At 51.8% G+C, this 22,601-nt stretch overlaps 1 protein-coding gene across 1 annotated transcript in view; it reads left to right on the top strand.

The window, feature by feature from the left end:
* Nucleotides 1-22,601, top strand: part of LOC128848288 (butyrophilin subfamily 1 member A1-like) — a 54,229-nt gene that overhangs the window by 17,271 nt on the left and 14,357 nt on the right. Inside the window, exons 4-10 of the mRNA XM_054048199.1 lie at nt 2,704-2,820; nt 7,838-7,870; nt 8,268-8,300; nt 8,389-8,421; nt 15,571-15,591; nt 17,609-17,614; nt 17,705-17,731. Coding sequence (XP_053904174.1) covers nt 2,704-2,820; nt 7,838-7,870; nt 8,268-8,300; nt 8,389-8,421; nt 15,571-15,591; nt 17,609-17,614; nt 17,705-17,731 — 270 coding nt within the window. The remainder of the gene's footprint in view (nt 1-2,703; nt 2,821-7,837; nt 7,871-8,267; nt 8,301-8,388; nt 8,422-15,570; nt 15,592-17,608; nt 17,615-17,704; nt 17,732-22,601) is intronic.

Here is a 22,601-nt window from a genome sequence, read left to right as displayed (position 1 = left end):
TGCAGGGAGACTTGAATGACCTTGCAAATTGGAGTAACAGAAATAGGATGAAATTTAATAGTGAAAAGTGTAAGGTGATGCATTTAGGGATGACTAACAACAATTTTAGTTACAAGCTGGGGACGCATCAGTTAGAAATAACAGAGGAGGAGAAAGACCTCGGAGTCCTGGTAGACCGCAGGATGACTATGAGTCAACAATGTGACGTGGTGGTGAAAAAAGCCAATGCGGTCTTGGGATGCATTAGGCAAGGTATATCTAGTAGGGATAAGGAGGTGCTGCTTCCATTGTACAAGGCACTGGTGAGACCTCATTTGGAGTACTGTGTGCAGTTCTGGTCTCCCATGTTTAAAAAAGATGAACTCAAACTGGAACGGGTACAGAGAAGGGCCACTAGGATGATCAGAGGAATGGAAAACCTGTCGTATGAAAGGAGACTCGAGGAGCTCGGGTTGTTTAGCCTAACCAAAAGAAGGCTGAGGGGGGATATGATTGCTCTCTCTAAATATATCAGAGGAATAAATACCAGGGAGGGAGAGGAATTATTTCAGCTCAGTACTAATGTGGACACGAGAACGAATGGATATAAACTGGCCGTGGGGAAGTTTAGGCTTGAAATTAGACGAAGGTTTCTGACCGTCAGAGGGGTGAAATATTGGAACAGCCTTCCGAGGGAAACGGTGGGGGTGAAGGACCTGTCTGGCTTTAAGATTAAGCTAGGTAAGTTTATGGAGGGAATGGTTTAATGGGATAACATGATTTTAGTCAAATGAACAGCGTGCCATCGCTGGTAAATAGTATCAATGGCCAATGAGGGTCTGGCTGGAGAATCTTGCCTACATGCTCGGGGTTCTACTGATCGCCATATTTGGGGTCGGGAAGGAATTTTCCTCCAGGGTAGATTGGCAGAGACCCTGGAGGTTTTTCGCCTTCCTCCGCAGCATGGGGCAGGGGTCACTAGCTGGAGGATTCTCTGCTACTTGAAGTCTCTAAACCACAGGATTTGGGAACTTCAACAGAGAGTCAAGGGAAAGGGGTTGGGACGGCTTTGTGGCCTGCATCATGCGGGAGGTCAGACTAGATGATCATAATGGTCCCTTCTGACCTTAAAGTCTATGAGTCTATATCTGCACGCAGTATTCAAGGTGTGGGTGTACCATGGATTTATATAGAGGCAATATAATATTTTCTGTCTCATTATCTATCCCTTTCTTGATGATTCCCAACATTCTGTTCACTGTTTTGACTGCCACTGCACATTGAGTGGATGATTTCAGAGAACTATCCACAATGACTCCAAGATCTTTCTTGAGTGGTAACAGCTAATTTAGACCCCATCATTGTATATGTATAGTTAAGATTATGTTTTCCAATGTGCATTACTTTGCATTTATCAACATTAAATTTCATCTGCCATTTTGTTGCCCAGTCACCCAGTTTTGAGAGATCCTTTTGTAGCTCTTCGCAGTCTGCCTGGGACTTAACTATCTTGAGTAGTTTTATATCATCTGCAAATTTTGCCACCTCACTGTTTATCCCGTTGCGGGGCGACAACTCACCACTGAGGCGCCTCCTGCTGGTCGTCTAGGGAATCAGCTCTTTCCAGCGCAGAGCGCCCTCTGCAGACCGGTGTGTTGCCCACCGCTGGCCCCCGTGTCCCTCCTGGACCCCGGTGCTCTTCTAGATTAGGGTTCTGCCCCCTGGCAATACCCCCTTAGCTTGGGCCTCCCCTACCAGGGGAACCCCCAACTCCCTATCCCCTCCCTTGCCTCAGTGGCTACTGCCAGTCATTGTCTAACCCCCGCTCCCTGGGGCAGACTGCAGTCTGTACCACTCATCATCGGCAAGGGGGTTGGACCAGCTGCCTCTGCCTAGGTCTGGGCTGCCCCTCTGCAGCCCTAGTACTCTTTCGTGGGCCCTCACCTTAGCCTTTAGCCTGGGACTCTATTAGGCTAGAGCTCCCCAGCTCCCTCTGCCCTTCCCCAGCACTGCTCTGCCCTAGGTACCCTCCTCAGCTCCCTGGCAGACAGGTCCTTCTCTCTCAGAGAAGCTAGAGAGAGTGTCTGCCAGCTCCTCGCTCACTGGCCTTTTATAGGGCCAGCTGTGGCCTGATTGAGGCATGGCCCAGTTTTAGCTGCTTCCCCAATCAGCCTAGTAGCTGCTTTCTCCCCACCTCAGCCCTCTCCAGGGCTACTTTTAAGCCCTTCAAGGCATGGTGGGGTGGTCACCCCACCACAACCCCTTTTTCCAGATTGTGTATGAATATGTTAAATAGGACTGGGCCCAAAACAGATCCCTGGGGGACACCACTATTTATTCTGAAACCTGACCATTTATTCCTACCCTTTGTTTCCTATCTTTTAACCAGTTACCAATTCATGGGAGAACCTTCCCTCTTATCCCACGACTGCTTATTTAGCCTAGGGACTGCCTGAATGCCAGTGGGGGACAAGTGTAACATAGCAGAGCTCCACTCTACCCCCTCCCTACCTCCAACATGCCCCCTCCCATTAATTAACCATGCTCAGTAATGAGGCTAAAGATTGGACTTTCAGTGACTTAATAATAAAGCACAGAGGAACCACATCTCCCTGTGTATTTCCCTGTGAGAGTCTTAACTAGTCAGAGTGTCACCACAGTCTCAGTGTCCTGCCTTAATTCTGCGTGTGTTTGCTTGCAAGTCAATGGAATCTTCTCTTGCAGAGCTGTTTTTCCCGAGAGTCAATCCCTGGATGGTGTCTGTATGGGTGAGCCTGACTCTCCTGGCTGTTCTCATTGTCCTGGCCAGTTACTGCTTATGGATGCAACACAGAGCGAAAGGTGAAGTAACGAGAAGGAGGAATTTGGGGTGGAGGGAGAGATAAAAATGAAAAACAAAAGTAAAGATACAGGGATTAAAGGGGTTTTGATTCCTTGTTCAGAAGCGTTTCAGGCAATCGGATTCGGGAGGAGGGTGAATGATGACTTCATATTTGAACCGAGAAGTGTCAGATGGCTTCACCCCTTCAACGCTCACTAAAGGATCCCAATCGAATGTGACTCTGAACTATTCCACGAGGATCAGCCCTGCTTACATTGAAACACCCGGGTGGGGCTCAGTGAGCTGGGCTTGGAGTGCTGATATTTGTAACTTGGCAAGGAAAAACTAACAGAAAGTAGGAGGAGAGAGGGGATTTCTTTCGGTTCTAGTTCTGCCCCTCCCAGTCTGTGTATGCCTCTCCCCCTCCCCATCTAGGTGAGTGGGAACTGCGAATGGGAAAGTAATGGAGAGGTTAGCAATTACCTTATCTACACTGAGGCTATGTCTACACTAGAAACTTCAAAGCGCTCCCGGGGCAGCACTTTGAAGTGTGAGTGTGGTCATGCGTGAGTGCTGGGAGAGAGGTCTCCCAGCGCTCCTGGTAATCCACCTCCAGGAGGGGAATAGCTACACTAGTGCTTTAAAGTGCTCAAACTTGCTGCATTCAGGGGGGTGATTTTTCACCCCCCTGAGCCAGCAAGTTAGAGCGCTATAAAATGTAAGTGTAGACAAGCCCTAAGGCTTTGTCTACACTTAGCAGCTTAAAGTGCTGCTGAAGCAGCGCTTTAACATGACAGTGTGGTCACGCGCCGGCACTGGGAGAAAACTCTCCCAGCAATGTAGGAAAACCACCTCCACGAGGGGCATAGCTCCCAGTGCTGGGAGCCTGTCTGGAAGTGCTGGGAGTTATTGTGCTGAAAAACTTACTGCACTCATGGGGGAGGGGGGATTTTTCACCCCCCTGAGCGAGAAAGTTTCAGCTCAGTAACTTGCCAGTAAAGACAAGTAAATTAACTCAGCTGGAGGCTGGGTCTATGCTGCACACTTATGTCGGTATAATTACATCCTCACCTGTGAGCAACTCAGTGATCCCGACCTAGCTCTCGGGGAGGTGCAGTACCTACCCCAATGGGAGAGGCTCTCCTGTCGGTGTAGGTAGGGTCTCCACTAAGCACTCCAGTGGCGCATCTGCACTGGTGCGGCTGCAGTGCTGTAGGTGTAGACAAGCCCTGAGGTCCTGCTACAGGGACAGGGCAATAAACTCTCTATTGTAGTACAAGTGCTCAGCTGTAGGTTTTCCTCTGATCACAAGGGGCAGAAATTGGCTGTCAGTGATCTGGCCATTTCTAGCAATGCTGGGGTTTTCAAAGCTGCCTAAGGGATCTGAATACTCAATTTTTGTTTAAATTAATGGGCACCAAGTGTGCAAACCCCCAAGGCAGCTGTGAAAGTCCCAACCAGGGCTTTCTCGCCTGAAGTGCTGTGTGAGAATTTACAAGTATCTGAAGAATTGGGAAGGGGAAATGTCTGTTACAATGATTTCCCAGTGGGGACGGAAGCAGGTAATTCAGAGAAGCAGAAAGGAGCTGTGCTTTGTACTTGTGAAAGCTGGAACTGGGTGTTGCACCTTTAGAACTGTCACCTGTAAGCTTTCTGCCTGTTGGAACTGGCAGTAACAAGGGCCGGATTCAATATTTAGGGATTTCTCTTCATCAATGCAACACAAAACCAGCTTGAGCCCCCACCTAGTAACCTGGGACAATTACACACCACCTCCTTGATGCCTCTGAGGGGCAATACTTCTCCTCTTGCAAGCACAAAGTCTCAGTGTAGAAATAATTTTTTAATGAAAGGAGGGAAATAACTCAGCATTAATTTGGGGAAACACCGCAAACAGGGTTCATAAACATAAACAATGAGCCAAAGACCCACCACCAAGTAAGTTGGGCAGTGACCTTTCCCCTCAGGTTCTTAAGTCCAGCAACCAAAAGTTCCTTTAATGTGCCTGTCCCTTCTCTGCACCCCACTCACAGTTGTTGTCCTTAGGTCAATGCAGACCCAGAGTCCAGAGATGCATCTGCAGAGTTCACTTCTCACCCAGGCACATTACTAGTTCCACTGCCCAGGCACTCACTTGCCACTCCTCTTCATCAGCCACCGAGCTGGCTGATCACTATACCTCTTTGACAGCTACCCTGCAAGACAATTAGCATTCTGCTTCTCTTCCCCAACCACCCTATCACAAGATCTCCCTCCCAGCCACTCTGCTGGCCAATTGATTCACCAATTCAGCAGGATGTCTTTAGGTTCTCCCCACTTAGTACAGCTCTCGCAATTTCAGCTGTTAGAGTGTGGGAACCCCACTGTGGGTGCACACTAGGCAGCCTCTCACATCAGAGACACTGTCCCAAAGCAAATCTAACATTTAGACCTAAATATCAGTGATTTAAGCTCTAGGCTATATAACAAAACTCTCAACTAAACCCCAATTAACTTTGCTATAGAACAGTAGGAAAAACAAAAAAAGGGAACAAGTGAGTGAATGGCTAGCTAGTTAATCTCACTAGATTTTGGAGCCCATGTCCCCTGCCTAGTGACTGCCATTTAGTTGAGGGTGAGTCCCTCAATCAGCCAATGCCAAGTACAGCTTCCCTGGATTCACACACCAAGGATAACAACCATTTATTACCCTTGTCCCAATAACAAGGAGACTGGGGATCCCACACCAGCCAAAAGTGATCATTTGGGCAAGCAATCCCATCATGCTGAGCACCTAGGCACGGTGGGTGTGCCCATGTAAACGAGATCAACTCCTGACATCCTCTTCCCCAGATCACCACTAGATGTCATGGGAGAGCTCATTCAGGCTAAGTCTACACTAAAAACCTCAAAGTGCAGCCACGGCAGCACTGCCGTGGAAGTGTTTTGATCTGACAGTGTGGTCACCTGCTCTCCCAGTGCTCTATGTAATCCACCTCCACAAGGGGAATAGCTCCCAGTGCTCGGAGCCTGTCTTCACTGGCACTTTACAGCGCTCAAACTTGCTGTGCTCAGGGTGCGGTGTGTTTTTTCACACTCCTGAGCCAGCAAGTCACTGCACTGTAACTTGCCATTGTAGACAGGCTCTCAGACTCTGCTTACACACCCTGTCACCACCAGGTGTGAACTAGTTTAATTTGTGGTTTTAACAGATACATTATGTGGGCTGAGTCCAGATTAGGTGGCACGGTTTAGCAGGATTTCAGGTGGTCAAGGAAGGAAAAGAGGGAAAATGTCTCCTTTCCCTGAGTGTGGCTCCTTGTGGTTGGAGTAGCGAGGCCTAGTAGCTGGAGATCTGGGACATGCCCTTGCTCTCAGGGCAGAGAAGCCCTCTGGCCAGAATCTATGGGGTTGCCCTTGCCCTTAAGGCAGTGAGGCCCCATGGCCAGAGTCAATATGGCTGCCCCTGTCCTTAGGGCAGCGAGGCCTAGCAGCCAGATTCAATCAATCCGAGGCTGTAACACCCAGTTGCTCTAGCCTCCAGTAGCAGTGCTCAATAGTCACCATCTCAGGCAGTAGCACCCAATATCTCTTGGGTGGCTGTTGCACCCAGTGGTAGGCGCGGGAAGGGGTAGGGGGACCCAGGTGCACTCTACTCCCCTGGGCCCCAATCCAGGACCCTCTGAAACCAGTAGCTCTGCTTTCAGGTTCAGGTTCCAACCTCAACAAATGCTCTTCCTGGGCTGCTTCCCACCCATGATTCCAGCTCTGGCATTTCCTCCCCAGGCAGTGGCTGTCTGTCTTCCTCTGTCTCCGCGGTCAACCAGGGTCCTGCCAGGGACTCAGCATCTTCAGCCTCCACAGTCTGCAGCTCTAGCAGCTTCCTGGCAGGAGCTCAGAGCGTGCGTACGCTCTCTTCCACTGTCAGCCCAGACTGGGCTGAACTGCTCCCTTGTATATCCAGCGTCCAGTTGGAGTGCATCCAGGAAGGGGGAGGAAGCATGGCCTCTTGCACCCATAGGCTGTGTTCAACCCTTGTTGGACCAGTGCAGGGTTGATAGGCCAGGGATTAACTCATTTTCAGTCATATGTAAAATTTGTCTATGTGTCCAGGGAGAATTAGCTTGGGCTCATTTCCCACCACTAAAAAGTCAGAACAATGAACTGTCACTATCTTGTTCCCTGGGCCTTTCAGAGAATTATCCCACCAGCTGCACTGGTGAGCTGTGGCTAGGGTGCTGTAATAACACAAACACACCCAGGACTTGCACGGCTGGTCTGAGACGCTGCTCACACTGGGTCACAAGATGGTCCGGCTTAGGATGTGCTCAGCAGTGACTGTCAGGCATGATCCTACCTCCATTTCCAGCAGTGTTGGTACCCCAGGGCTGACACACCAATGGGATGAGTTCCAAGTAGGAAAGAGCTGATCTTAGAGGTGATGCCTGTAGGGGCCCATCCACACCCCCCTCCCTGGCTCCTGCTAACCTGAGCACCCAGCCAAAGAAAGGCATCTCCACCTGTTCTTAGCAGGGGCACTCCCATCTACCCAGGCCCTAGGAGGAGTTGTTCCCAGGTATCACTAGGATCAGGGGGCAGGCTAGGATGCAGCCAGCCAGACCCTATCCCTTATCCAGCTCAGGTCAATGCCCCATTCCCATCACTCACTTCCCTCCCCCATCCCCACAGTCAGGAGCTGGGGAGAGCTGGGACTTTTCAGGGATGGGCACAGAGGGGAGCAGACAGGGAACTGGATAAAAAAAGAGACCTTCTCTCCTCTTCCCCGCAACAGCCAGATCAGACAAGAGTGTGATGAGGCCCAAGAAGTGGGGATGGCTCCCGGGGGAGACAAATAGAGTAGCTCCTAGAGGTGATGGTCAGTGGGGGAGAGAAGTGAGGAATGGTCAGTGCAGGGATGTTGAGACAGATCTGTTTGTATGTCCTGTTTGTCAGTCTGTCTGCCTCACTTTCATAGTTACAGCACAATTATGTTAATAGCAGGAACTGCACCATAAACACGATGGTGAAATCTCACCTCTCGCCCTTTTCTCCCTCTAGAGACCCTGCGATCGGATAAGGAGAGTGAGAAAGGTCAGTGTCTGGGCCCATCACATTACCTGGCAGTAGAGTTATCCCCATAAACACAACAGAGTGAAATCTTGCCATTATTAATTAACGATTGGAACAATTTCCCAAGGGTCATGGGGGATTCTCCAGCACTGCCACAAAAGCTTATACTCAAATAAATTTGTTAGTCTCTAAGGTGCCACAAGTACTCCTGTTCTTTTTGCAGATACAGACTAACACGGCTGCTACTCTGAAATAAATCAAGATTGGATGTTTTTCTAAAAGATCCTCTCTAGGAATTATTGTGGGGAAGCCGACAGGCTTGTGTTATACAGGGGTCAGACTAGGTGATCACAAGGGTCCCTTCTGGCCTCGGAATCTGTGAATTGATTAATCATCTCTTGCCCCTATCTCTATCTAGAGACCCTGCTGTCTGAACGGGAACAAGAGAAAGGTCAGTGTCTGGGCCAGTTACAAAATTAACATTATTCCCATAAACCCGACAGGGGGAAGTCTCATCTCTCCCACTTTTCTCCCTCTAGAGACCCTGCGATCTGAGATGGAGAGACAGAAAGGTCAGTGTCTGGACCAGTTACATTAGCTGTGGGATTACTGTTATAAACATGACAGTGAAATCTCACCTCTTGCCTTTTTCTCCCTCTAGAGACCCTGCAATCGGAGATAAAGAGACAGAAAGGTCAGTGTCTGGGACCAATGGGATCCGATGGGTTGAACATGTCATGTCATGTCAGTCGAGTTAGCTCAGTCGAGCCAACTTAACTCAGCTCTCTCAGCTCTCACAGCACTCCCAAGCTCTCACAGCACTCCCAAGCGGGACAATGCCACAGTGCCTCTCGGGCCAGCCGGGTCTCCCATTTACTGCCAGTGGAGTCACAGTTTAACACCTTGAGCTCAATTTTAGCAGGTGGAGTTACAGCCTGTTTGAATGAGTGATGGGGAACGTCTCCATCTTGACACCAAAGCCCAAGCAGGGAGCTCAGAGCTGCTCACACTGACACAAAGAGGCTCTGAAGGGTGAAGGGCCCATTTGTCCTAATAAACCCAAAGGGAATTACAGAAATGGCATCTTGAGCCCAGGGCCCTGAATACACCAGCGCAGCTGAGTCAGTCTCTTTACTGGAGATGGTAGGGACATCCAGAGGCGTCAACATTTATCGGCGCCGGTGGGTGCTCGTGCCCCCATCCCCGTCCCCACCCCAACTCTGCCCCTCCCTGCCCCTATTGGATCCCTCTCCAAATCCCCGCCCTGGCCCCGCCTCCTCCCCCAAGCGCGCCGTGTTCCCCCTCCTCCCCCCTCCCTCCCAGGCTTGCCGCGTGAAACAGCTGTTTTGTGGTGCAAGCACTGGGAGGGAGTGGGGAGAAGCAGGACCCAGCGGCACGCTCAGGGGATGAGGCAGAGCGGAGGCGGAGGTGAGCTGGGGGGGGGGGCAGAGCACCCACCAATTTTTCCCCATGGGTGCTCCAGCCCCGGAGCACCCACGGAGTTGGCGCCTAGGGGTACGTCTACAGTGCAAAAAACCACCATGGCTGCGAGTCTGTGAGCCTGGGTCAACTGACTGCAGGGCTAAATCTAGCAGTGTAGCCGTTCCTACTCAGGCTGGAGCCCAGGCTCTGAGACCCTCCCTATGGTTGTGCTTCAGACCCAGGAGCCAGCCCGAGCAGGAACATCTACACTGCTATTTTCAGCCCTGTAGAGTGAGCTCTGCAAGCCCGAGTCAGTTGTCCCAGGCTCGGACCCACTGACACAAGGTTTTTTGCAGTGTAGATGAACCCAGAGAGACTTGTCCAGTGTTTGACAAGATCCCTCACCTGGGAACCCCCAGTGTTCTGACCCTTCTGTGCCCATGCAATATGTGGGGGGAGGGATTTCACCCTCAGTGACCACGCACACCCACAACCTCAGCTCCAGCCTGGAGCGACTCCGCACAATAACCATACAGGTCTGGTCAATGCAGAGCAATGGGTGTGTGGTTCTACATTAAATGAAACTGATTTTTAAAGGCACACAATGTTTTTCTATTTTGCCCTCAAGATGTTACTACAGGGCTGAGTTAAGGTTGTTTAGATGCCTTAGCTGCATTTCTAGACCATAGATTTCTTTTATAATTTAACTATAATTTGTATTTGTATTTCCTTGGTGTATTTCCTTGTATTTCCTTGGTTTGGGAATAATTACAACATTCCTCCTGTAATGTCTTTTACCCTTAAGTTACAAGTATGTTCTCTCAGCCTTAGCTCCACATTAATGTAGTTTTTATCTGGGACTTGCATTGTGCATTATGGCCCAGATCTATGAAGAAACTTAGTCACTTAAAGCCCAGGCATAGGCCTCTCAATCCCAGTTTTAGGCACCATGATCCACAAAATCCCACTTCGCTGAAACCCAACCCTGTAGGTGCCTAAACTCACCCAGGGCATAAATCTCTGGTGTAAAAGTTCTCTCGGTGTCTAAGTTTCTGCCTCTGGGCACGAGGATCACACGGCTAACTTGCTGTAGTTCTCTGGGCACCTAACTCCTACTTGTACCCCTGGCGACACATAAACTGAGGGGAGGAGCATCTATCTCACTCATGGGGCCTGATCCAGTAGATGTGCTCAGAGGCCACCCAACAGCACATAGAATGAGGTGGGGGATGGAGATCGTAGAATCATAGAATCTCAGGGTTTGAAGGGACCTCAGGAGGTCATCTAGTCCAACCCCCTACTCAAAGCAGGACCAATCCCCAGACAGACTTTTGCCCCAGATCCCTAAATGGCCCCCTCAAGATGCAGTGAACCTCCCTTGTAACATTTAGCCCGGGGGTTAGGGTACTCATTGGGGCTGTGGGAGATTCTGGTTCAAGTCCCCCCTCTCTGCCAGATGAGGAGAAAGCATTTGAACAAGGATCTTCTACCTCTCAGGACAATGCTGTAACCACTGGGCTATGGGACATTCTGATGTGAGGCTCCCTCTGTCTCTTTTGTTCAAGTTGTTACACTTTAATTAAATATTAACTCAGAATCACTCTATAACACCCCTCTGCCCTTCAGCCATCTTGTGTGGAGCGTGGCCAGTGCCTTACCCTGTCTCACAGACACACTGCCTGGCTCCAGAAGAGGGGCTCCTGGCTGTGGATCGCTAGCAGAGAGAGGCACCAACGTCAGGAGAGGGGCGGGGCTTAGCACAAACCCCTCTTGTCGGCCTCTCCCATTGGCTGGCTTACGTGGCTCCTAACACACGGGGTTCGGTGGATTCCATTCTAAGGTGCCTGCTTCTCCCCATTCATTGTACAGGGAGCTCTGAGATGCCTTTGGGGTTACACAAGTTCTCCAGGGTAAATCGCTGCACCTGCTCACAGTGTGAGAGCCTTGTCTGTGCCCATCGGGGGAAAACTCTCCCAAAGCTACTGGCTACAGGCAATACGAGGTGCTGTGCTCTGGGCTCCATGAGCCCCGCGGTGTCTCTCTGCAGGCTAGCAATTCACACCCCAGCTTTGTTACACTCGCGTGCCCAGTCCCCTGTCTCCTCCTGGACACCAGCAATGCACGCCAATCTACTGCCTCAGTGGAAGCAGTGGATGCCCACCTACTGGCTTCACCTTGGTTCAACACACTCCTTTGCACCAGGCACTTAGACACGTCTACAGTAAAACCAAACTGAAGTTTAATTAATAGAGCCTGAGACAGAGTCTCAAATAAAAGCAAGTGTAGATTTGGAAACATAAAGTTACATGTATAAGAAACACAATCTATAGCCTATACTTGTTAGCTGGTTATCCTATCTGACAAGGTATTTCTCACCCACTGGTCAGTTCTACTCACAGTGGCTGCCAGAAGGCTGGTGCAGGGAATGGAGTTACGAATTTCCAGCCTTTCACACAATGAGGGTGAGGTTTTCGAAGCTGCCTCAGAAATCTGGATGCCTGTCCAAATTCCTGTTTGAAATCTTGTTAAAACTTTGTTTTCATATTTTTGTTACTATAACATTAGTTTATAGGTGACTTTCAGAAAACCCTGAACTTCTAGCTAACAGCTTTTACATCGGGATAGTTCTCTAGGTATCTGTAATGAACCATCCTATAGATGTATAGTCACTAATGCCCCAATTCAGCTAACTACTTACGTATCTGTTTAATTTCTTTGCTGAACGGACGCTTAAAACAGGAGCTTTGAAGAACCCAGGAGTGGTCAGAGTAAATCAGAGCAGGAGCCCTGAGCCTGGGATCCTCTCTGGGACAGTGGCCAGTACCAGCTGGTTCAGAGGATGTTGCAAGAGACACCCTAGAGGCCAGTGATGGAAAATCTGCCTCTAGCCAAAGTGTCTTCCTAGCCCCCCTCACTCAGAGGTTGACTTAGGCTCTGAGGCAGGAGGGTTTGTCTCCTTCCCAAAGTTCTCCTTCCATTCCAGCTAAACAGATGAACTTCCCCACCTAACTGACTCCCACAACCGACCCCAGCCACCAATTTGCCAACTGTGACTCCCTCCTCAACCCCCCCCCCCCGCCCCATGTTGCTCTGCACAGGATCTCACTAGTTTCTTTAAAGAGAAAATGCACAAGTTCAAACATGACCTCACCCCTCCATCCCTTCCAAAGTTACACCTCTTCTCTCCGCCTCCAAACCCTCCAGCTGCTCCCACACCCATCCCCTGATCCCTCACTCACATCCCTCATGCACCCTTTTCTTTAACTAACCTCCCCCTCTCCTCCGACCGTTCCCCTCTCCATACCAACGTGGCTTTGTGACAGCCAGGGGCTGTCCCACCAGCCTGTGCCCCACAAACACTCTCCAGCCACAGGGTCTCAGGGCCCTTCCCTCCTAGCCTTGGTTTTACTGCTTCAAAACTGTTTAACACAAGTTCAGTATATCAGTCACGTCCTTTCCCCTGAGCTGGGCTCTTCTGCAGGGGCCAGGCCTCTCCCTGCAGGATCACACCCCACAGGCCCTTTGTCTGACAATCAGACATGAACAGAGCTCTTTTCCCTGTCCTAAGGTGTCCTGCAGGTGTCTTCCTGCTTCCTGAAGCTCTCCTTAGCTGAGGGACTTGCTGGCCAGGCCTTTATGAGGACCAGGAGATCTTTAAGCCGTCACCTGATCCCTGGCCTCAACATCAGCTGATTAGTCACAGGGTGGGGCTGGGCCCAACTCCCCTTAAAAGACCAGACACCTTGTGACACTTAGTCTCTCCCATCTTCACATTTTCCATCCCTGACCCCAGTTCCCTGTCTACTAATTGCCCCTTCTGTCTTCCATCTCTAAGCTCAGTGAACGCTCTGTCTACAATCGCTGTCTGGAGTTCCTCTCCTCCAATTCCATCCTAGACCCTCTCCAATCCAGCTTCTGTCCCCTGCACTCCCCAAACCGCTCTCACCAAAGTCTCCAATGACCTTCCTGGCCAGATCCTATGGCTTCTGCGTGATCCTCATCATCCTTGTTCTAGCTTCATGCTCCTCCTTCTGACACCACTGACCAGAGCACTCGTCTCCATTAAATCCTTGCTTTCTCAGCTCCATCCTCTTCCAGTTCTCTTCCTGCTTCTCTAATTGCTTCTTCGGTGTCTGTTTTGTTGGGTCAGTCTCTTCCTGTCTCCCCCTTTCAGAGAACACCCCCCCAGAGCCCAGTGCTTGGACCTCTGCTCTCCTCTCTCCACACCCTGCCTCTAGTAGCTCTTACCTACACGCATGGCATCAGATACCACCTCTATGCCAATGTCTCTCAAACTCTTTCTCCGCTAAAGACTGTTCCCACATCTCAGTCTGTCTGACGTCTCCTCATCAATGTCCAGAAGGCAACTTAGGTTCTTAGGTTCAACAGCTGAGTGTTTAATCTCTTCTGCACCCCTCAGAGTCCTCCTCATTTCCTAGTTTCTTCATCTCTTTGGATAACACCACGAGCCCTCCCAGAGGCAGGGGGCTGTGGCATCTCTCCCTCCCTCCCTGCCTCCCATCCACACTGGGCCCCACCAGAGCTAGGTACCAGAGTCTCTGCCCCTCCTGTGGGCCAGATATTGTAGCCCTGACCTGGGTTGTGAGACCTGAGCTGGCTGCAGAGAGCCCAGAGCAGAGTGGGAGGCCTGGGGTCTGAGCCCTGCTTGAGGTGGCTCCTTATGGGAGGAGACCGGGGCTATTTCCCCTGCCCTGGCTAGGAGAACCACTCCATGATGTTGGCCTGGGTTGGGAGTTGGGCAGGCGGAGCAGAAAAAACTGTCCTGTATTTTTGAAATATAGCGTTTGCCACTCTAACAACACCTCCATCCGCTCAGTCACTCAGGCCAGAAATCTGGGCGTCGTCTCTAACTCAGCATCTCGCTGGGCCCGCATGTCCTGACCAGGGCCGGCTCTAGCTTTTTTGCTGCCCCAAAGCGCCGCCGGACCCCCCTCCCCCTGAACGCCGAGCCCCGCGATGCCCCCCGCCGCAGGAGCCCGCCCCCTGCCAAGCGCCGCCAGAACCCCCCTCCAGAGCCACGCCCGCGACGCAACCCCCTCCCCGAGCGCTGAGCCCCGCGCTGCCCCCCGGCGCCGAGCCCCGCGCTGCCGGAGCCCCTGGAATCTCTCCCATCTGGCATTGGGCACCTGCTGAGCTGGGCTTTGGTTTGTTTTTACCTCCCCCTTCAAACCCCTTCACCCCACTTGTCTATTTCATCCCCCTGTTGTACCCGGTCTGCCATGCAGAGGGCGAGCTCCCTGGGCCAGGGACTGTCACTTTGTTAGATGCAGTTTCTGTGGACAGAAGGGGGACAGTGGGTGTGTCTGGGAGCAATAGAAGAGGCTGTTGTTTTAGTTGTGGCAGGATATAATGAGGGTCTGAGAGAGAGATTGTGCTGCAAGGATGGAGAGAAAAGGGCAGATGCTGGAGATAACACTCAAGAAGCAGCAGCAGTGTTTGGAAATGACCTAGGTGTGCAGAGGGAGAAACCAAAAATAACCACCAGGTTGTGGGCACTGAGATTTGGCCAGGGTGATCACTAGGGACCCCAGTGAGAGTGGTCTGAGTGGAGTGGGAAGTCAGACTGGAAGGGATCTAGGACAGCTGGAGACACAAGCATTGTTTGCAGACTGGGTTCACTGAGTTCAGAATCAAAAGGGAGGAGGGAGATGGGGCAGCAGTTAGAGGGGTGGGTGGGGAAGAGAAAGAGGTTTGTGGGTAAAGTTAGACCAGGGCATAAATATTTGCCGGGTCAGGCCCTGAGACTCTAAACTCTTTGGAGTAGGGATTGTGTCTTCTTATAGTCTGGAGTGTGTGCGTACAGGTCCTAGTGCTGTGGGGCCTGGCCCTGAGTGTGCGTGCACAGGTCCTAGCACAGTGGGGCCCTGCTCAGAGTGTGATCTCTAGATGCAATTGGAATGCAAAGAATAATGTGCAGTGGGGCAGGAGACTGGCCATGGGATATGGAGGTATGGCATTGGGTGGGGCTTAAAGGTAGGTTTGCCAACCCTCCAGGATTGGCCTGGAGTCTCCAGGAATTAAAGGTGTGTGTGTCTGTGCAGAGGATGGGGGCTGAAGAGGGGCAGGTGGGGAGGGTTTCAGGGATCAATATGGGAGGGACAGAGAGTAGTGATGTGGATCCAGGAAGCCCTGCTCTCTGGTCCAGGTTTACCTGTGCAGTGTCTGAGGTGTATAACATAGTACATGTAACAGCTGGGGCAGAACACCTTGGGTCCCTGTCTCCATAAAAGGCCGGCTGCATTAAGTTTTGTTAATTCCCGATGTCTTTTACTTTCCAGTGCAATACGAGGCAGTGAAAGGTATGTGTGTTTTTACTAGTTTTGATTATGCTTTAAATTGGAAAAGGAATACTGTGTGTGCAAAGAAATGTTAGTGTAAAAAATTAATGTGTTACTGTTACAGGTAACGTACACGACAAGGGGAAATCTAGATATTACCCAGAAATAATGAATGGAAAATGTGTGGTATTGAAATATGAATACTAACTACAGTTGCCAATGGCACAAAACCATACACCCTTGCCCCACCCTCTTCCCCGCCTCTTCCCCTAGGCCCTGCTGGGGCAAGGGTTTGGGGTGTGGGAGGGGGTGACGGCTCCAGTTGGGGGTGTGGGCTCTGGGGTGGGGCCAGGGATGAGGGATTTGGGGTGCTGGATGGGGTACTGGCTGGAGCCGAGGGGTTTGAAGTGTGGAAGCGGGCTCAAAGTTGGAGCAGGGGTTGGGGTGCGGGAGAGGGTGTGGGCTCCAAGAGGGAGTTTGGGTGCTGGTGGGAGCTCAGGTCTGGGGCAGGGGTTTGGGGTGTGGGCTCTGGGAGGGAGTTAGGGTGCAGGAAAGGGTTCCAAACTGGGGCTGGGTGTTGGGGTGCTGGAGAGGGTTTGGGGTGCAGACGCCAAGCTGGCGGCGCTTACCTCAGGCGTCTCCCAGTCAGCGGGGCTCCCTGCCTGCCCTGGCTCTGTGTAGCTCCTGGAAGCAGCCAGCATGTCCGGCTCCTAGACGCAGGGTTGGCCAGGTGCCTCAGCGCCCGCAGGCACTGCCCCCGCAGCTTACATTGGCCTTGGTTCCCTGCCAATGGGAGCGGTGGAGCCGCCACTCAGGGCAGGGGCAGTGCTCAGAGCTTCCCTGATCACCCCTGTGCCTAGGGGCCACAGGGACATGCTGGCTGCTTCCAGGAGTCACATGGAGCCAGGGAAGGCACGGAGCCTGCCTTAGCCCCACTGCACCGCCGACTGGACTTTTAACAGCCTGATCAGCACTGCTGACCGGAGCCGCCAGGGTCCCTTTTCGACCAGGTGTTCCAGGCAAAAACCGGACACCTGGCAACCCTAATATTAATAGTTTTATTTTTCACATTAACCCTTGGAAATACAATCTTAAACACAAACAAACACACTTCACTTACTGACACCAGAGACACCCTGTAACGAGAACAATAATTATTTTACATGAATAGGGCCCACCCTGTGAACTTGCCATGGATGTTCTCCCGCACACATAGGTTTCCTTGGAGCAGGATTGGGCCCTCTGAGCCCTATTGGTTTCCACACACCACACACAGAAGCTGTAGGATCAGGCACATGGGTCTGATCACACTGAAGCTGGCAGGAATTGTAGGAGCTCAGCACCCCTTTGGGTCACCAGCATCACCCAGATGATGGAGACACTTATGAAGGAAGAGTTCTCTGAGCTGCAGGCCCAGGTTCTCTGCTGGGCCAGGACTTGCTTGAGGTGGGGGGCGGGGGCAGGGCCGGAGCTGGTTATGGTTCCCTGGTTCTCAGGCTGCCCCTGGGGCTGGTCTGATTCACTTCAGCAGGCTGTGGTCCCTGAGAATTGGTGATGTGCCCTCCCCTGCCCTGGCATACACCCCCCCAGCCCCAGCCCTGACATGCTCCCTACACCGGGATGAGGGGGGCAATTGGCACAGGAGACAGTGACGCTGTTTTCCCCCAGCTGGGCTCTCCCTACACCAGGGGAATTCTCTGATGTCCAAGGCCTGGTCCCAGCCAGTCTGCACCATCCCAGCACACAGTGACTGAGCAGGGAGAGAACCGGGCCCTTTATCTGCCCCCCGACTCACATGAGTGATCCACACAGTGATCCACCCCCATTGATTTCTGGGGGGAGGTTTTGTGGGATCAGGTGCGATAAAGCAGAGGCCCTAACTACTTATTAGGAGCCCAATCCTCAGGCAAAATTCCCACTGAGGCCAATGTAATGTGGGTTTAGAACTGGGCACTTTTGTTACTCAATCTCTCCTATTGATTCATTTATGTTCTTTTTTCCCTTTTCTCCCCTCTTATTCCCATGGACCCTCTGGCAGAACTGGGTAAGCTCCGTGTCGTTTGTTTTTCACAGTGTGTGTGACTTGCTGAGTCTGCATTTCGTTTGTGTAAATTCTCATGTCTGATTATTTCAGGACTCGCCAGAGCCCGAGGATACGCAGGTAACTAACGCTGATACTGCTGCAGTCACTCTCAGACCTGGGATACTCGGTCCCTGCTCAGTCCTCTTACAGCTCTCACAGTAACCACACACACACAGTGGCAGAGTGTGGGTGGAGGGCAGAGGGGCAGCTGGTGGCTCTAGAAGGGTTGCTGGGGTGAGGAACAAAGAATTTAAACCGCCTCTCCCCACACTGAGGGTTTGTCGGCGTGGGGAATTCACAGGGAAGAGCCAAGCATGGCTAGTGTGGAATCGCTGTTCTGCACCCTAATAGTGAGGGTGTGAATTTAAAGCTATTCCACACTAACTCCCCGTGTGGACACTATTATTCTGCACTCAGCCTGCAGCAGAGGGTGAGGGCACTCAGTTCCAATGTGGATTAACCCAAAGCAGACAAGGGCACTCTTAGCATGGAATCAGAGTGTCCGCACAGGCAGTCAGTGCTGACTAGCTGTTCTGCACTAGCCACTCAGGGCTTTTCCCTGTGTAGGCAAACTCTTAAAATTACTTCCAAGGGAAAGAGGAGAACCATCCCCTCCCCTCCTCTCCCCTAGATCACACGCTCTGATTGTCCCTTGCTCAGCTGTCCACACTCCAGCTCCCCCATGACAACTCCACACCCCAGGTGCAGGCTTCAAAAGGAACATCTGCAGCACCTGGGAAATTTGAGGGCAGCATAAAACAAATAGAATTTCTTATTGAGTTAAAGGCCGGATTCTGCCACCCTGGCGCAATGGGATTCGAAGGGCTGCCCAGCGTGAGTCAGTGTGGCACAATCTGACCCTAAACACACTGGTATTATTTGCAGTGCAGAACAGCTTGGAGTTTCCAGCCACGCTCAGGGCCCTGGTGCTGGGAGCTGTAAAACACAGAACAGACCGTCCCTGCCCCAAAGAGCTTCCAGTCTGAATAGACCAGACGGACATAGGGTGGGGGAAGGAAGGATGATTATCATGGGTGGCATGTGAGTCCCCCTTCGGGGAAGCTAGCCACACGGCCCAGCCCCTTCTGCCCAAGGCCCCGTCTCCCCAACCCCCCCCATCTGCTGAAGCCTCAAATGTCCGCTCCCCCCATCAACCAGCGCCCTGAATGCGGCCCGCCCCCCCCTCCAGCGGCCAGAGGAGTCCTGGCCAAACTGTCCTGAGCCACTGGCCAGCACCAGCACTGTACCACCCCCAGCACCGGCCAGGTCACTGGCTGGCCACAGCACCACCCCCAGCGCCAGGTTGTTAGCCTCTGGCCAGCGGCGAAGCTGAGCTCCCATTGGCTTGGGCAATGGCTTCGGGGAGAGCGCGGAACATGGGCGGGGCCAGAGCGTGGCCTATTTTACCCACCGCCCATGACGATTATCCCCATTTCACAGCTGGGGAAGTGAAACACAGAGAGACTCAGTGACTTGTCCATTGTCACACGGGCAGCCTGTGGTGAAGCTGGGCCTAGATCTGCTGGTTCCTAGGACAGCACTTTAAGCATGGAGGGAGTTTGTTCCGGGTAGAGGGGGTGCTGGTGGGAAAAGGGAACAAAGTGAGCATGAGGGTGAGTGGGGCTGGTAGTGGGGGAGCAGCAGGGGGTTAGGGGTGAACAGGGCAGAGCCTGGGAGGGGAGGACAAGGAGTGGAGCCAGCGAAGGGGATGGCAGTGGATGTGAGGCATCCAGGGTGGTGAGGAGAAGGAGTTGGGTGGCAACAATCAGAACAGAATCGCAGGGCAAGGCAAGAGTCAGGAAGGCCAGATGCTCTTTCCAGGCACCAACCTAGGCTCTGGTTCATTTCATCCCTGCTCTCCTCCCCATCTCTGCTCCTCTCCCCCCTCACTGCCCCCAGCCCAGTGCAGTCTGTGTCCACTGGGCCTGGTCACAGATGGATCTGGGCCATTTCATGTTCCTGAGTCTGTAGGGATCCCGAGCCTCCCATCATCACCCCCTTCTCACATTCCTCTTCCACACTCCCTCAGCTGGCTCAGGGTGGCCCTGCAAACACCCCACCTCAGTTTACCCTCATCACATTCCTTACATTACTCCACACAGTCCAAAAGGTCTGAGACAAAAGTCCCCTGCTGGGGTCTGTTTTCAGTTCACGTAAACCCCAAAATAAAATATTTTCCTTCACCCTGCTCCAGCCCTGACTCTCACTCCAGCTCCTCCCTCTCTTCAAGTCAGGAGTCCCTCAGTGCCCCCCCATTCCCAGAGCTGGGCTTGGTTCAATCTCCCTCATGGAACCAGGAGCCCCCAGAGCTGGGTTCAGGTCAGGCTGTACCGTTATTCCCTGCAGCTCTCAGCTTTAGGGCTCTGTCCTGCTGTAGGCTGTTATTGTCACCTCTGGGTGCTCTTCTCCCTCAGGGGAGCCCCTCTCTCTGGGGGCATCCCCTCCAGGCTCCTTGCTTTGTGAGCTCTCCTGGGATCCCTTCTCCTCAGCAGCTTCCTGTCTCTAGGACCCTTCAGCTGAGCCATGGTAACCCTTTATCAGGCTGATTAGCTGTTTAGCTGCCAACCAGCCACCTAGGGATTTAATTACTTCCAGGTGGGTCTGGGTTGGCTGGTTCTCCCTTACAGGAGCCTGTCATAGGTAGGCTGGTCCCTGAGTCCCCTTAAAGGTCCAGCTCCCTGTGACATCTCTTCCCCCCACAAAGCCAGCCTGTACCCAAAGCAAGTCTTGACCATGGCTCACACTTGGTTATTGTCTGCACCCAGAGGGGTACTTCCTGCCCTGCTGCCACAAGAAAATCTGCAAGGCCCTTGGCCATATTTTTATTCTCCTCACTGAAGTATAAAGAGACCAGGAGTTGTGTCCCCAGCATTCTGTGTAGCTCATGTGACAGACAAAATCCTCCATAGTCTGCAGCGTGGCGTAGTTCAGAACTTGTACCCCCTGTAAGGGGATGTCTACACTGCAAACTTAAGTCAACCTATGTTAGGTTGCCTTACAGCCACGGCAGTAATTACTGGGGTGGCTGTTGTCCACACTGCCTTCCTTTTTTCAGCTGTGCCCAGCTCCCCGCCAGGAGCCCAGCTGCCCCATGGGGATCTTGGGCAGCCACCCAGGCTTCTCACCTCCCTTAGCAGGGAGCTAGGATGGAGGCAGCCGGGCTTCAGCTGAAGCCCACCATGGGACGGGGCTTTCTTGATAATTTCACTGCAAAATTAATGACAGCCAACAGCTGATGTAAGTAAGGCAATAACTACACCAACACTGCATCACCCTAACTACACCGAGATTAGCCCTATGCCTCTTGCGCAGGTGGAGTTATTATGTTGGTGCAGTACAGCACTTATATCAGTGGGAGCAAGGCTGTTGTGTGTACACTGACATAATTAGGTCAACATAAGCTGCCTTACGTCAGACTGACTCTGTAGTGTAGACCAACCCTAAGTCAGGCTCTCTGGCCATCACAGAGGTAGTCAATAGCACTGACCTTTCACCACTGGTGTCATGCTCCTGTGCCAGATATGGACTGGCCAGATACACACCAGCTGTGTTCAGTGTAAGCAGGGGCGGCTCCAGGCACCAGCGCTCCAAGCGCGTGCCTGGGGCGGCAAGCCACAGGGGGTGCCCTGGCGGTCCCTGCGAGGGTGGCAGTCAGGCTGCCTTCGGCGGTGCACCTGCGGGAGGTCCGCCGGTCCCGCGGATTCGACGGCAATTCGGCGGCGGGTACGCCAAAGCCGCGGGACCAGCGGACCTCCCGCAGGCATGCCGCTGAATCTGTTGGACCGGGGACCTCCCGCAGGCGCGCCACCGAAGGCAGCCTGCCTGCCGTGCTTGGGGCGGCAAAAAAGCTAGAGCCGCCCCTGAGTGTAAGATCAATTAATGCTCTGCCAGGTCTGACTGAGGATTGTTTAAAAAAGATATTTAGCACACAGCAGCACCTAGTGGTTGACCAGTATAATACAGTTTAGCATTCCATTACCTCTTCCCCTTTAAATCCTACATTCCTACCATTTACAGTATTGACACTGTCACACTGTATTTGGAGTGCTGTACGGGTCAGTCTGTCAGGTGTCTCTGAGTGGTACTGGTCTTCTAATTACATGACCCGAATATGTAACAGATTGGTCCTCTGGGTGTTCATTAGTTGCAATGACTAACTGTGATCCGTCTGGAATCCTTGAATCATCTTCTTACTCTCCATCCACCATCTGTAGAATTTGCTCTGTCGATTGTTCTTTCTGAGAAACAAACTGTAGATATTGACAGTTTCTGCTGAGCTCTCCTCTGTCAGTCTCGATCACATACAACCTGGGTGCTGAATTATTTTTTACGATAGCTGGAGTATTCCATTCTTTTTCTCCATCCAGTTTGACACAAACACTGTCACCAGGTTCTAGACCTGGTAGGTCTCTGAGTGATGTCTGTTGTAAAAGTGTTCCTAAGCTCTTTTTGCCTTTTTATCAGATTTGGCTACTCCCTACGTTGGGAGAGTAGTTCTGAGTTGTCTTCCCATCGGGAGTTGTGCTGCACTGTATCCAGGAGCTGCTATTGGTGTTGATCTGTAACTCAGAAGAGCAAAGAATGGATCTTTCTGCTGTAGGATATTCTTGGCTGTCTGTACAGCTCTTTCAGCTTCTCCATTCGCTTGTGAGTAATATGGGCTGCTAGTAATATGGGGAAGACCATATTTTATTTGGATAAATTAAATTGTGCTGCAGTGAATTGTGGTCCATGCTCTGTCACAAGTTCTTCTGGAACCCTGAAATGAGCAAAAGTGCACTTCAGTTGCTCAATAACACTGTGGTGTGTTACGTCTTTCAAATACACTATTTCTATATACCTAGAAAAATCATCCACAACTACCAAGTAATGATGTCCCCTGAATTCACATAAATCTGCAGTGAGTCTCTTCCAAGGTCTCTTTCATTCAGATTAGCTCCTTCTTTGC

The sequence above is a fragment of the Malaclemys terrapin genome, chromosome 13 (genome assembly GCF_027887155.1).
Source record: "Malaclemys terrapin pileata isolate rMalTer1 chromosome 13, rMalTer1.hap1, whole genome shotgun sequence".
NCBI classification, from domain to species: Eukaryota; Metazoa; Chordata; order Testudines; family Emydidae; genus Malaclemys; species Malaclemys terrapin.
Note: the sequence above shows the minus strand (reverse complement) of the source record. Positions and strands in the feature narration are given on the sequence as shown.